The 13,474-nt window shown below is 44.0% G+C and overlaps 1 protein-coding gene across 3 annotated transcripts in view; it reads right to left on the bottom strand.

Moving 5' to 3' along the window:
- Positions 1–4,524: 4,524 nt before the first annotated feature.
- The window catches only part of BST1 (bone marrow stromal cell antigen 1), a 35,335-nt gene continuing 26,385 nt past the window's right edge, over positions 4,525–13,474 (bottom strand). For 2 of the 3 annotated variants that reach the window (XR_010942930.1, XM_067735572.1), the window contains one exon: positions 10,167–11,673. Coding sequence is in view for 2 of the 3 variants with exons in the window: in XM_067735572.1 (XP_067591673.1) it covers positions 11,568–11,673 (106 nt within the window). In the remaining variant the exon portion in view is untranslated. Of the gene's footprint in view, positions 6,139–10,166; positions 11,674–13,474 lie in introns of those variants that run through there. The other variant, XM_067735574.1, reaches the window with a different exon arrangement.

Here is a 13,474-nt window from a genome sequence, read left to right as displayed (position 1 = left end):
ATGCACGACGTAAAAGTTGAGAATTATGTTTCATTCGGCAGACAAAACTGAGGACTTAAGCCCAGAATGCAGCATCTCAAATAGCTCTGAGGGACTGCTCCAAAGAGGTAAGGGAGGAGCCAGGATACAGAGGAGTTTCTGCAGCAAAGACCAGGTAGTGGAACATCAAAAGATTACTGTTAATTTAAAAAATCCAGATATCTTGAGTTAAGGAATTTAGCGCTTTTCTATATATGGGAAGATGCAAGAGTCTGGGTTCACTGAAATCATTCTTTTGCTATGCACCTCAGCCGTCTGCGGCCAGTATCTTGTGCTGTCTCGACCTGAGTCTCCTCAAAGCGCATCGTTGGAAGGTGACTGCAGTGGCTGATGGCTTGATGGCTGCAACATCCTTTGTTTACTGATATGGCGGGGCAATATTTTTCATTCACACCTAACAGAATCTGCTCTTAGCCACAATGTTGGGCTGCAACCCCATTTGGTTCCCTGTAATATTGTGATTTATAATAAGAAATACAGGTTTGGTCTTCATCCCTGCTCCTGGCACAGAGCTCCTAAAAACCTTGGAATTTCCTGAGGAGGGCAGTAAATGTGTCTTTGTTATCTTAATGAGTGAAATTTTGGAAAGCCGACAGGTAAAAATGGAGGCTGCTTGTCAGGGGAACCGACCACATGACCAGAGGATTGGAACTTTCAATTTCACCCCCTTGACCTCAGGGGAGGGAAGAAGGGCTGGAGTTTGAGTCCAATCACCAATGGCCAATGATTTAATCAATCATGCCTGTGTAAGGAAGGCTCCATAGGAGAGCTTCCAGGTTTGTGAATCCACAGAGATGTGGCAGAAGTGGGGCTTGCAGAGGGCGTGGAAGCTCCGTGCCCTTTCCCCGTACCTTGTCCTCTGCATCTCTTCCATCTGTCTGTTCCTAAGTTACATACTTTGTATTAAATGGTAATCTAGTGAGTAAACACTAGAGTTATGTGACCTGAGTCATGTGACCCACTTCAGCACATGAATCAAACACAAAGAGGAGGTCATAGGAACCGCTGATCTATAGCTGGTCAGTCAGAAGCACAGGTGACAACCTGTAAAGGAGCAGGACACTATGGGGCTTTCCCAGGACAGACCCCACCCCCATATCCTCTGCCGTAGCTCCTCTCTGAAGTACCTAGTTAACAGTATCTGATGCACATTTCTTGAGTTGTTTTTTCAGATGCTAAAACCCCCAGCAAATGGAAGATGTTGACTACTTGATGACCATGAGCACGTAGCCCCCAGACTTCCTGGAGCCTGAGGATTGATAATGTTAGTTATCATTATGACACTGCCCTGTTACCTCACCTTCAACCAATCAGAGAATTGTGCACGAGCTGACCATATACCCTGCAACTCCCCTCCCTTACCTGGCCTTTAACACTGCTTTGCTGAACCGCATCAGGGAGTTCGGGCTTTTTTGAGCACTAGCTGTTCTGGACTCCTTGTATGGCATCTTACAATACACGCTGCACTTTCCTTTACCACGACCCAGTGTCAGTAGATTGGCTTTACTGTGCATGGACCACCAGACCCAAGTTTGGTTCAGTAACAAACATGGGCTGACAACTGGCTTGGTGGAGGAGGGGAGGGGCAGTCTTGTGGGACTGAGCCCTTAACCTGTGGAATCTAACGCTGTCTCCAGGTAGATAGCATCTGAATCAAGCTGAAATGTAGGACACGCGGCTGGTGTCAGAGAATTCCTTGATGTGGGAAAAACCCCACATATCTGGCAACCAGAAGTGTCAGAAGTGAGGTGTTCTGTGTGGCTAGTAAAGGGGAAACCCAGGAGGAGTAGTGAAATGGAGCAGGACACTGTGGGGCCCTCCTGGGTACAAAATCCTTTCTGTGTCCCCATTTCTTATTTGCAAGAAAAAGTCTTCAGCCCCCTAGACCTTCCCTGAACCAAAGGGCAGATTTCAACAGTTGCTAATCTGGGAAGTGAGAGAATGTGTTATAGAAACAAAGGAAAATCAGTTAAGAAACAATAGTTTGGCAATAAAGCAGAGACCTAGTTCCTCCCCAGGGGACATACATGACAATACATCTTTGAGCTCTTCTACAGGAACCCTCCACTTGGGTGGTAACCACACACTGAGACCGAAGACTGGTTGGAACCAGAAGGCTGATGATTGAGATTCTTGGAACACCATCCTGTTATCTCATCACCAACCAATCAGAGGAAAGTCACACACCCTGCATCCCTCACCCCAAATTTTGCCTATAAAACCTATTCCCCCAAACCCATTGAGGAGTCTGGGGTATTTGAGCATGAGTCACCCATTCTCCTTGCTCGGTCCTGCAATAAACCTTTCCCTGCTCCAAACTCCGATGTTTCCTTTCATTTGGCCTCACTGTGCTTCGGACACGTGAACTTGCGGTCAACAAGAGCAGTGTAGGATTTTTTTTTTTTTAAGATGTTGGGGGTAGGAGTTTATTAATTAATTAATTTATTTTTGCTGTGTTGGGTCTTCGTTTCTGTGCGAGGGCTTTCTCTAGTGGTGGCAAGCGGGGGCCACTCTTCATCGCGGTGCGCGGGCCTCTCACTATCGTGGCCTCTCGTTGCGGAGCACAGGCTCCAGATGCGCAGGCTCAGTAGTTGTGGCTCATGGGCCTAGTTGCTCCGCGGCATGTGGGATCCTTCCAGACCAGGGCTCAAACCCGTGTCCCCTGCATTAGCAGGCAGATTCTCAACCACTGCGCCACCAGGGAAGCTCCATGAGTAGTGTAGGATTTTTCTTCATATTCCCCAAACCTGATCATCTTGCTCAATCTTAAATGCAAATTCAGTATTGATGCCTTCACATATCAAATGCTCACTGGGTCATCATAGTTCAGGGTGAAGCCTTCTGACAGACACAAAGACAATGGATGAAGTCACTGTCCTTCAGAGAGATATTAAAAACAAATGTATCTGAAACTGGAACAAAGTGAGGCTTCAAGGAGGAGGTGAGTGAAGGGACCGGATATGAGGGTTTTGTTGAGAATGGGGAACTGAGAATAAGCGGCTGCAGAGCATGGAGGGTCTCTGGGGACACAAGGTGAGGAAGACAGTTTGGGGGCAAGTGGAAAGACCTTGAATGCTAGATTTAAAACTATGGATTTTATTTTGCACTGGTGAGTTTGTGAGACAGGAGGGAAGGGGGCATGGCACAACCTTTAAAAGAAGGACACAGCCGCTGAGGACATGACATAAACTGGTTAGAACCAACTAGGCCCAAGATGGCAGGAGATTCAACTTCCAGGGGACCTTGAGCCTCATCATATGCTCATTGTAATGCATTAGCATCTAAATGACACACCCACAGGTGCCAAGACAGTTCTGAGGCTGACCATAAAAGGCCAAAAGTGAGCAGTGGCCCAATTCCTTGAAATCCCTGTCCCTTCTCCAAAATAGTTGGAATAATCCTCCCACTGGTTAGGCTATGAAAATATCCAGCCCATAAACACTAACAACCCCATATTTCAGGGCCTCTCATCTTCTGAGATGGCCCACACTCTGTCTGTAGAGGGTGTATTTCTGCTTTAAATCTGCTTTCACTCTCCTTCAGCTCGCTCTGCAATGCAATTCTTTCCTGCATGAAGCCAAGGACCCTCATTTGGCGGCCAGTCCCAGGGACTCACTGGAGACCTGGGATGTGACCATCCTCTCGCACCCCATTTTCCTACGACATCTTAAGTAGGGGATCAGATCATTCGGTCAGGACCCTCACTTAGGGTGCTTGCTCTGGGAGCACTGTAGAAGTTAGGCTGGAGAGGAAACAGATCAGGAAATGTTTGAAATCAGCCTGTTAATGTGTAAAAAGCCTAGAACTTGCAGTTGAACGATTCTGCTCTCAGTTGTATTCCTGATATCAAACATAGCTTCATGTGTTCAAAAAACACGAGTATGTGTTTGAATGTATATAGAGAAAAATCTGCTACGTTGCATATAGGATGACAGAGGATATTTATCGCCTTCTTCCTTAATTTTTCTGTATTGTTTAAAGTTTTCCAAGTGATCAGATGTCATTAAAAATGTAAAGTTATTTTTATTTTTAAAAAAATAAAACACTTTATTTTCCGCGGAGCTCAAAATGACAGCATCTAATTAAGTCACAGGCCAGTGTGCTGTGAATGACTGTGTAAATCCACTGGTAACCCAGGCAACCCAAAGGCAGTGGACACTGTGTTCTCCAAGCCTAGCCTGAGAGATGCCCTTGGCTGGGGCTTCCATGGGATTAGCCTGAGGAGCCAGCTGACCCTGAGACAAGCTGAATTGGAAGTCAGTAGGGACCTTTCTCTTCCTTTCTAGGAATCCCAAGTTCTTATGCCACTTGTCATCCTCCCTTCTACTCCCCTCACCCACACTAGAATATATTATATATTTCACGTTTTATTGAAGTATAGCATAAATACAGAAAAGTATGACATGTGATGCTTTTTTTTTTTTTTTTTTTTTTGCAGTACACGGGCCTCTCACTGTTGTGGCCTCTCCCGTTGCGGAGCACAGGCTCCGGACGCGCAGGCTCAGCGGCCATGGCTCACGGGCCCAGCCTCTCCGCGGCATGTGGGATCTTCCCGGACCGGGGTACGAACCCGTGTCCCCTGCATTGGCAGGCGGACTCTCAACCACTGCGCCACCAGGGAAGCCTGACATGTGATGCTTTTAATCTTCCCTTGTACCATCCCTGACCTCCTTCAACAAAACTTACATTAAAAGAAAATTAAAGAATCACCCAACCCTATGTTTTCTTCTCTGAAACCCAGTTCATTCACATATCCATTCTCTCGTTAAAGCCACATGTGGAATGTCCACTTTATCCAGGCAAGGTCAGGCCAGGGAGGAAATGATGAGTAAGTCTTCAAAAACCCACAGTCCCAACGATGACAAGACAGTGAAGATGGACCACCTTAGGGGAATGCACAGGGGCTGAGGCAGCAAAGGAGCAAAGAACAGCCAAGGCTCTGGTGGTAGAGGTACCAGAGGACGCAGGAGGCTGTCGGGGAGGAAGAAATTTTCCTCTACCCTTCTAGGTGCTTCTGGCCTAAGAATTGAATTGACATGAGATGGATTAGCAGGAGAAATCAAAAAGGAGTTTAATAACGTATACATGGGAGAGACCCAGATAAACTGAGCAACTCACCAAAATGACTGAAGTCTTCACCTTAAATACTATCTTCAGCTAAAGATGAAAGAGGACATTGAGGGTAGTGGTTGGGGACTTCAAAGGGTGAAAATGCAATTCACATGAAGATAGTAAAGCAAATGTCTGGTAAATAAATGTTTGCTGGGTCATGCAGAGACAACGGGTCACAGAGTGGACCCATTGTCTTTTCTCTAAGCCCTGCTGAGTTTCCCCCTCCACACTGAGCCCGTATCTTTGCAGGTATCTCTGGTGATAGCTCTATTCTAGGGAACTGGCCCTCTTTCTTAATTCTTTTAGGCAGTTAGGGGGAATTTCAAAGTTTCTTCCTGAGTCTTTTGGGCCTTGGTTATTTTCAGCTCAAGGTAATCCACATGCCAAAGAGATATTCTGGGGTGGAAAATTTTACTCCCTTACAAGGTGATGCTTAAGATGGGCCTCAAAATCTGACAAATGGATGGCAGAGCAGGAAGGGAAATCAGTGCAGAGAGACCATCGCATTCAAGACCCCAAGGAGTGGGAAAGCAGGACACATCTGGGTTATGGCAAGCTACTTGGTTTGACAGTGCCCAGCTGGGTACAGCCTCTCTAAGATGCTGACACCACTCACAGTTCACAGCAGTAGCCACACCAATGAACATTCTACATCATGCCAGCTCTTCTTGGACTTCGTTCCTCTACCGTCTTTCTTCCCATACCCTGTTTACTTAGCCCATTCTGAGCTTGACCTGGTTCCCAGCCCCATCCACTCCCTGTGTAGCCAGTGTCCTACCACACCGTGGTCCCCCGAGTGTCCTGGCTTGGAGGGAGGAATCCACTCTTCTACCAGGTACCTGAGTGTCTGCTCTATATGGAAGCTGGAAAGCATGACCAGTAGCTTCAGGGAGCAGGGCTAACTGGTGTCCACGTCCTGAGTAAGGGCAGGCTAGGCAGTCACAAAAGGTCCAACACATTAGGTCCGAGAATTGCTTTGGAGCAGATCTAGGATCAACAACAGAGAACAATCATTTATTCACAGGGATATTTATTGAACATTTTTTTATGTGCCATGCACTGGGCCAGGGGCTGAAGATACAATGAGGAGAGTTAATCCCATCCCTGCTGTGGCTGCTACTGGTACCCTCACCATGGCTGACCAGTTGTTAAAGCTAGTGGCCTTCCTGATTAGGACATTTAGTGTCTGCTCTGATTGGTCAGGCCTGTGCCACAGTGATGGTTATTTATTTTTTATTTTTTTTAATGATGGTTATTTTTAATGCTACCTCTGGTCCCTGGCCTTGTTGTAAGTGGGCAGGTACAGATGTTAATCAATATTCATATTAACAAACGTACAATTACAAACCGAAATAAGGAAAAGAACTTTGAATCTGACCTAGAGTGGGAATGGTGGTCAGGGAAAGCTTCATGGAGGAAGAGACCCTTGAGCTGAGATCTAAATGATGAGCAGGAGATAACTGGCAGAGATGTAGTGGGTGGAGCAGAAGGTTAGAGCATTCTGAGCACACAGGGAGAGCCAGATGGCTTTGTGGATAGAGTTTGGTTGAACCCTCTAAGGTGAAGGGGTGGAGTGCAAGATGGATGAGCTATGAAGAGTTCTGAGTTGGCCTGGGCATCAGTGCTTGTTATGGTCTAAATGTTTGTGGTCCTCCCAAAACTCATCCCCAAAATGTTGAAATCCTAATGGCTGAAGTGATGGTTTGGGGAGGTGCTTAAGCCTTGAAGGTGGAGCCCTCATGAATGAGATGAGTGCCTTTACAAAGAGGCTCCAGAGAGACCCCTAGTTCATTCTTCCATGTAAGGACACAGCAAGAATGCCCCTGCTTACGTATCAAGAGGAGGGTCCTCACCAGAACATGACCTTGCTGGTAACTTGATCTTGGACTTCTCAGCCTCCAGAACTGTGAGAAATACATTTCTACTGTTTTTAAGCTACCCAGTCTGTAGTATTTTATTATAGCAGCAGCCGAAGTGGACTAAGACAGTATCCTTTTTTGGGGGGGGGCAGCAGGGGAGTTGTTGAGATTCATACAAGAAGAGATGGTGGCTCAGACCTCAGCAGCAGAAGTGTAAAGTGATGGACACTCAGCACTTCTGTCCACCACTGCAAGTTAGAAAGAAAGTATACCACAAGGGCACCAGAAACCACAGGAAACTGGCAAGCCCAGACACGCACACTGGCAACCACTGCCATTTCACATAGGGATGCTCCTCTTCATCAGTGAAAAACCTCATAAGCTCCCAAAATATGGAGACATGGCTGAGCAAGTCATCTCTAACCTTCACCTTGAGCTGGAGAGGGCTTCAGTTAGAGTCAGAAGCTTATCAGTTGCAAACAACAGAATCCACTCCAGCCAGTGTAAGCAGAAAGCACTCATAGAATCTCCAGGAGAGTCAGGGAATGAAACTTCCAGACTATGAAACCTGAAACCACACCCAAATTAACAACGTCCATCCACCCAGCAGAGATTCGGAGCCCAGTGACCGCTGGGCACGGTCGCCTCAGCCTGCACCAGTCAAGGCACCAATAACACCCCACTCTTCATGCTTTTCCCCTCTGATCAGGCCAAATCCTGGAGGCATCTCCATGTTCACCTCTCTTTCCCCTGAAGGGAAGTCTCCTGCATGAGCACCTGACCAGCGAAGTACAGGTCACATGTCTGCACCCTAGCTTCAAAGAAGACTGGGAAAGCATGCTGCTAGCTTCCTTCTTGGGGAAGCGGGACTTAGAAGATAAAAAATTCCCCAGGTATATGAAATACACTGAAGAGGAGCCAACAGGGGTGTTTTCAGCTCCCATTAAGCGCTGAAAGCCTGTGATCAAGATTGGGCACAGTCAGGGCCTCCATCACCTATTTCTTATATATATAACAGGGCCACCTTTGACAGAATAAGGCTCCCTTTGCTTTGGAATGCTTTACTTCCACTCAGGACCAGCTACATAATTTACAGGTCCCAGTGAAAAACGAAAATGCTGTGCTCCTTGTTCAAAAATTAAAAATTTAAAGACAGAGACAGAAGAACAGTAAACCAAGCATGGGCCCCTCTGAGCATGGGTCCCTGTGTAACTGCACAGATCACAACCCTTGAAGCTGGCTCTACCTCCTTTTTCTTCCGGTTGGCCAGGAGGATTTATGTCGTTTGGACACTTGTCTAATCTACTGTTGCTAGACATGGTGGGAAGAGGTGCTAACTCAAGTGATATCCTCAATAATAAGATACATGGTAAGGTCTGGATCCCTCTGGAAACCTATTAGAGCTCATTGGGTAGGGGGAGAGGTATCATAAAATTCTGGAACCTACACAAAGAAGAAGAAATGATGAATTCCAAGGCTGAATTGAGAACAAAAGTTGCTTTGGCAAGCTTGTTCATCCTGCCTCTCTTTATAATGCTCTACTTCTTGTCATGGCACATGGGTTGTTATGGTGAGTGAACTGGGACAGCGTTGTGAAACATTACAGAGAAGGTTTTCTTTTTTCTTTCTTTCTTTCTTTCCTTTCTTTCTTTCCTTCTTTCTTCTAGAAACCTTGGTCAAATGTATTCTCTGAAGCTAAGGTAAGACATCCATAACCTGGTATTTCATGACAAAGGATACACGTGTTCAGCATTTATATAAAAAGAAAAAAAAAAATCCCAAGTTTCAACCATCCATACCAGGCTTCTCCAAAACCCATGGGCCTCAGCTACAAAAAAAAAAAAATCTTGACACTGGTAATACCTCATGCTCATCTGCACACCTGGAAGGATTCTAGCTCTAAGTCTAATGCCCACCTACAATGCTCAGGCGGTCTGAATAGGGATCTGACAATGTCAGCTCTGGGAAGGTGAGGTAGAAGGCATGTCACCCTGACAAGTGTCCTTAAATGTGCTGAGGTGAGGAGGAGAGATGCAGGTGTAGAAAAGATGGGAGTTCAGTTTGGGACAAGAGAGACTGGTGTCAAAGTGCAAAAGAAAAGCAAAGACATAAATGGTAGGTGGAGTGTGGGGTTGGAGATCTAAGAAGACTGAGGAAATAGAAAGAGGAAGGGGGAAGTGAGTTCGGAGGGTTCTGGAGCAGAATCCAAGTGTTGTTAACATTCCTGGGGCCTTATTTAGTGCAGCAGATGGAGAAAAGCACCTCAATGATGGAGTCAGTCCACCTGGTTGTAACACTTCTCCTCCATTACTAACTGGGTGACCTTGCAGAAGTGATTTAACCTTGTCAAGCCTCAGTTTTCTCATCTGCAAAATAAGGATAGTAATGAGAATTCAAAGAATGATTAAAAATTGAAACAGTGACCGGTTCATGGTAAGAACTCAACAAATACTAGGCATGGTGATGATGATGGTGATAATGATGGTGGTGATGATGACTGTTAAGATGATGGAGATGATGAAGGTGACTGATGGTGATGGTCAAGGGACCTGCCCTCTCCCGAACCCTGGAATGAGCACCATGGTGTGGGGCGGCTGAGTGTGTAGACCCCACAAGAGAGGGGTAGTGATGGGAGATAAGAAGGAACCGAGAGAGAGAGATTGGAGGCACAGGGAGCTAGTTGGGAGACCTGTGCAATCATTCCCAGTGAGATTCCCTGCCCAGCGCAGTGTCTGAAGTGATCTCTAAAAACGCACGAGATTGAATTGTAAATGTGTGTTATATAAAACAATCAAGCTGTGAGGATTCCCAGCTTTACAGTGAACACTTGGGCAAGTGGTTACATAAAATGGAGTAGAGGCTCTGTCAGGAGGAAGAAAGAGCTCTGCAGTCAGGGCAGCAGGTTTGAGGAATGGCTCTGCCCGCAATGGGCAATTCTTTTTCTCTCCAGAGGTTTACAGGAAACGACAGAATGTGAGAGCTCTCACTCCCAGTTGCTGGCCGCTGGGGCACGAGAATCTGCGAGTTCTCACATCTAAAGCTCCCATGCTCACTTTAGGTGAAAAAGGGAGTAAGAACAGGAAGTGTCTGTGAGGAGTTTTGGTTTTCTTTTCCTCTTTTGGAAATGTTTTGTGTTGTGTCAAATTACCACACGTAGATGATGTATGTGTTTATTTCTCTTTTTCTGATTAGAAAAGTAATGCATGCTCATTAGAGAAAATTTGGAAAACACAAAAAGTCAAAAGTCAAGAATAGGGATCACTAATAAGAACATTCTCCAGAGATCACTGCTCCGCTCTTGGGCTTATTTCTTTTCCTTTCATTCATTTACAATATGCGTATAATACAAACATACATCCACAATGTTACATTTGTATTATATTTTAGACAATTAGATCGTATAAACACTTTTATGTCCTATGTCTTACACCGATCGCTGGCATTTTTCTATGTCACGAAATGTTCTTTGAAAATTTTTAATTTACAAACAGTGAAATGACTTTATGGCATACAGTTCTGAGTGTTGGCAAATATAGATTCCTGTCGCCACCACCATAGCCAGTGATCCAGAACAGTCTTGTCACTCCCCTCAAATTCCCTCAGGATGCTCCTTTTCAGTTAGCCCCTCCCCCTAGTCTTAACCCTGAAACCAAAAAGTTCTCCATTCCTATAGTTTCACCTTTTCCAGAATGTCCTGTAAACAGAATTATACGGTATGTAGCCTTCTGGTCTGGCTTCTTTCACTTGGCATGCTGCAACTGAGCCTCGCCCACACTGCTGCATTTATCCATAGTTAGTTACTTTTTACTGCTGAGTAGTATTCCACTGTATAGATATACCAAGGTTCGTTTATCCATTCACCAGATGAAGGACATTTGGGCTGGTAAACATAACTTTTCCTATTTGAATAATATTCCATCCTACAGATATACCAAAACATATGCAAAGAGTTCCCTATTAGTAGAATGTTTAGTTCCCCCTCATTATAAATAAGCCTTAAATGGATGTCATTATACATAACTCTTTGCCTACCAAGCATGTATGAATACACTTATATAGTATACATATATTTGAAGTTATCAACAAACATGCAGTGTGCCCTGCTGGTTGTATAAGAAAATATAAATATATATACATACAATTCTACCAAAATTTTCTTAAAATGTTTGCTTATATAACAAACAGTCTGAGCCTCAATATGTTGTATCATTATGAAAATAAGAAAATAATAACTAGCTTTAATTCTAATGCAGTAGTTCTTTTTCTCTGTGCTGTACAATCGGTTCTCATTAGTTATCTATTTTATACATAGTAGTGTATATATGTCAATCAAATTGTTAATGCAGTAGTTTTAACCGGTTAAATAGAACTAGCTTAATTTCTGAAATCCTGACCGTGTATATCATTCAAAACCCATTTCAGGACATTGTTTTCCCAGCAGGAAGCTTCTTTAGACAATGGAGTCACCTGGCGTACACAGAACAAGAAGGATGACTGGGCAAGGGCAGGTTTCAGGACTGCAGGCTGCTTAGTGCAACATAGCTGAGTTTCTAGTTATTACATCTGAGCAACTGAAGCCAAAGCCACTATGAGAGGAAAGACAAAGCTGGCACTTCGTTCTGCATAAAGGGACAGGGCTTCTCTTTGAGTAGAGGTTGCTGCCCTGCAAATTAAAAAGGAAATAGAAAACACGTCAGTATTGGTGGATGACACCTACTTTCAAAAACACATACGCACACTGCAGAAAATTTAAATAGTACATGGGACTTCCCTGGCAGCGCAGTGGTTAAGAATCTGCCTGCCAGTGCAGGGAACACCGGTTTGATCTCTGGTCCTGGAAGATCCCACATGCTGCGGAGCAACTAAGCCCGTGCACCACAACTACTGAGCCTGTGCTCTAGAGCCCGCGAGCCACAACTACTGAGCCCGCATGCCACAACTACTGAAGCCCACGCGCCTAGAGCCCATGCTCTGCAACAAGAGAAGCCACTGCAGTGAGAAGCCCACGCACTGCAACAAAGAGTGACCCCGGCTCGCCACAGCTAGAGAAAAGCCCACGCGCAGCAATGAAGACCCAATGCAGCCAAAAATAAATAAACAAATAGATAAATAAAATACCTAGTACAGAAAGTTACAAAGTGAAAAGTAAAGGCTTCTTAGCTTCCCTATTCCCACTTTCCATAGAGAATCATCCTTGATAGTTTTGATTTGTCCTTCCAGGAATGCGATACACACTCCCCCCCCACACGTGTGTGCACACACACTCCCACGCACACACACACACAGACTCACATATCCTTTTATCTAAGTACAAGTGGAATCTACAACTTGTTTTTTCACCCAACAGCACATCTTGCACATACTTCCATATCGGTACACGTGGAGTTTATTCATTCTTCCTCATGGGTGAATTCTGATTGTATGGATGTACCATAAAGTTCCCCAACTTCCCTATTGATGGACATTACATCATCACAGTTTAACTGGTGAGGAAAAACCAGTCATGACATAAAGACACTGAGAGAGGATCTGGCCAAAATAGGGACTCTGGTCATAGCAAATAGGGTCTGACCACCAGATTTTTAAAAACAGAAATTACTGAATTCTTTGAAAACAATTAAAAAACAAACTTTTAAAATTATGAAACAATCTGAGGTTTTTATTCCCTGGATCCTGACTAGTGGCTGGGGTCCTTGAAAGTTGCTTACTCCATATGAGTGCTATTCGCCCCTTTTTTGCTAAAGGAATCTCGAGCAGCCCACAAATTTGTACTAGGGCTCCTCCTGCTGGACATTTTCTATAATTGCACTTCTAATTCAGTTAATGTTCCAGACAGTTCATTCAAAATTGATTAGTGTTTTTGCTGTTAAATAATTAACCAATTAAGACAAAGACAAATTTACTTTTACTTTTTAAGAAAATAAAATAATACAGAACTAAACAGTAATAATGAGTCTCCCTTCGTCTTTTTCCAGTTCTCACTCCCTTCCCTAGCCATTGGGAGTTTATCTTAGATCTATTTCTATCATTTACATCTATTATCATGCACAAACAGAATATAATTTTGTTTTCTTTCACTTTAGATGCATGGGTCCACTTGTCACATTTTAGCTTAAGCTTTTCATGTCACTGTGAGGCTTTGCTTGAGGGTGGTGTTTATGCAGAGAAAAAGCACATTATTTGCAGTTACTTTGGTTTTAAAAATTAATTCTAACTATTAAATTTATAAATTCAAAAGTTTGACTTTCCCATACACTTTTCTAGTTAATTTATGAATAGTATTCTTCTAATTTAAAAGCCCAGTCAACTCTGATAATAACTTTTAAGGGGGCTTCACAATTATTCCAATTTCCTGAATATTTTAAACTCAAGTTATTTTAGGTTAAATTATTTTAAACTTACATTTTAACACATTACATTTTCTTTATAAAATATTTTAAATGACTTTAAGTGAGCAAAACCTT

This window comes from Pseudorca crassidens, chromosome 4 (genome assembly GCF_039906515.1).
Source record: "Pseudorca crassidens isolate mPseCra1 chromosome 4, mPseCra1.hap1, whole genome shotgun sequence".
Lineage (NCBI taxonomy): Eukaryota > Metazoa > Chordata > Mammalia > Artiodactyla > Delphinidae > Pseudorca > Pseudorca crassidens.
Note: the sequence above shows the minus strand (reverse complement) of the source record. Positions and strands in the feature narration are given on the sequence as shown.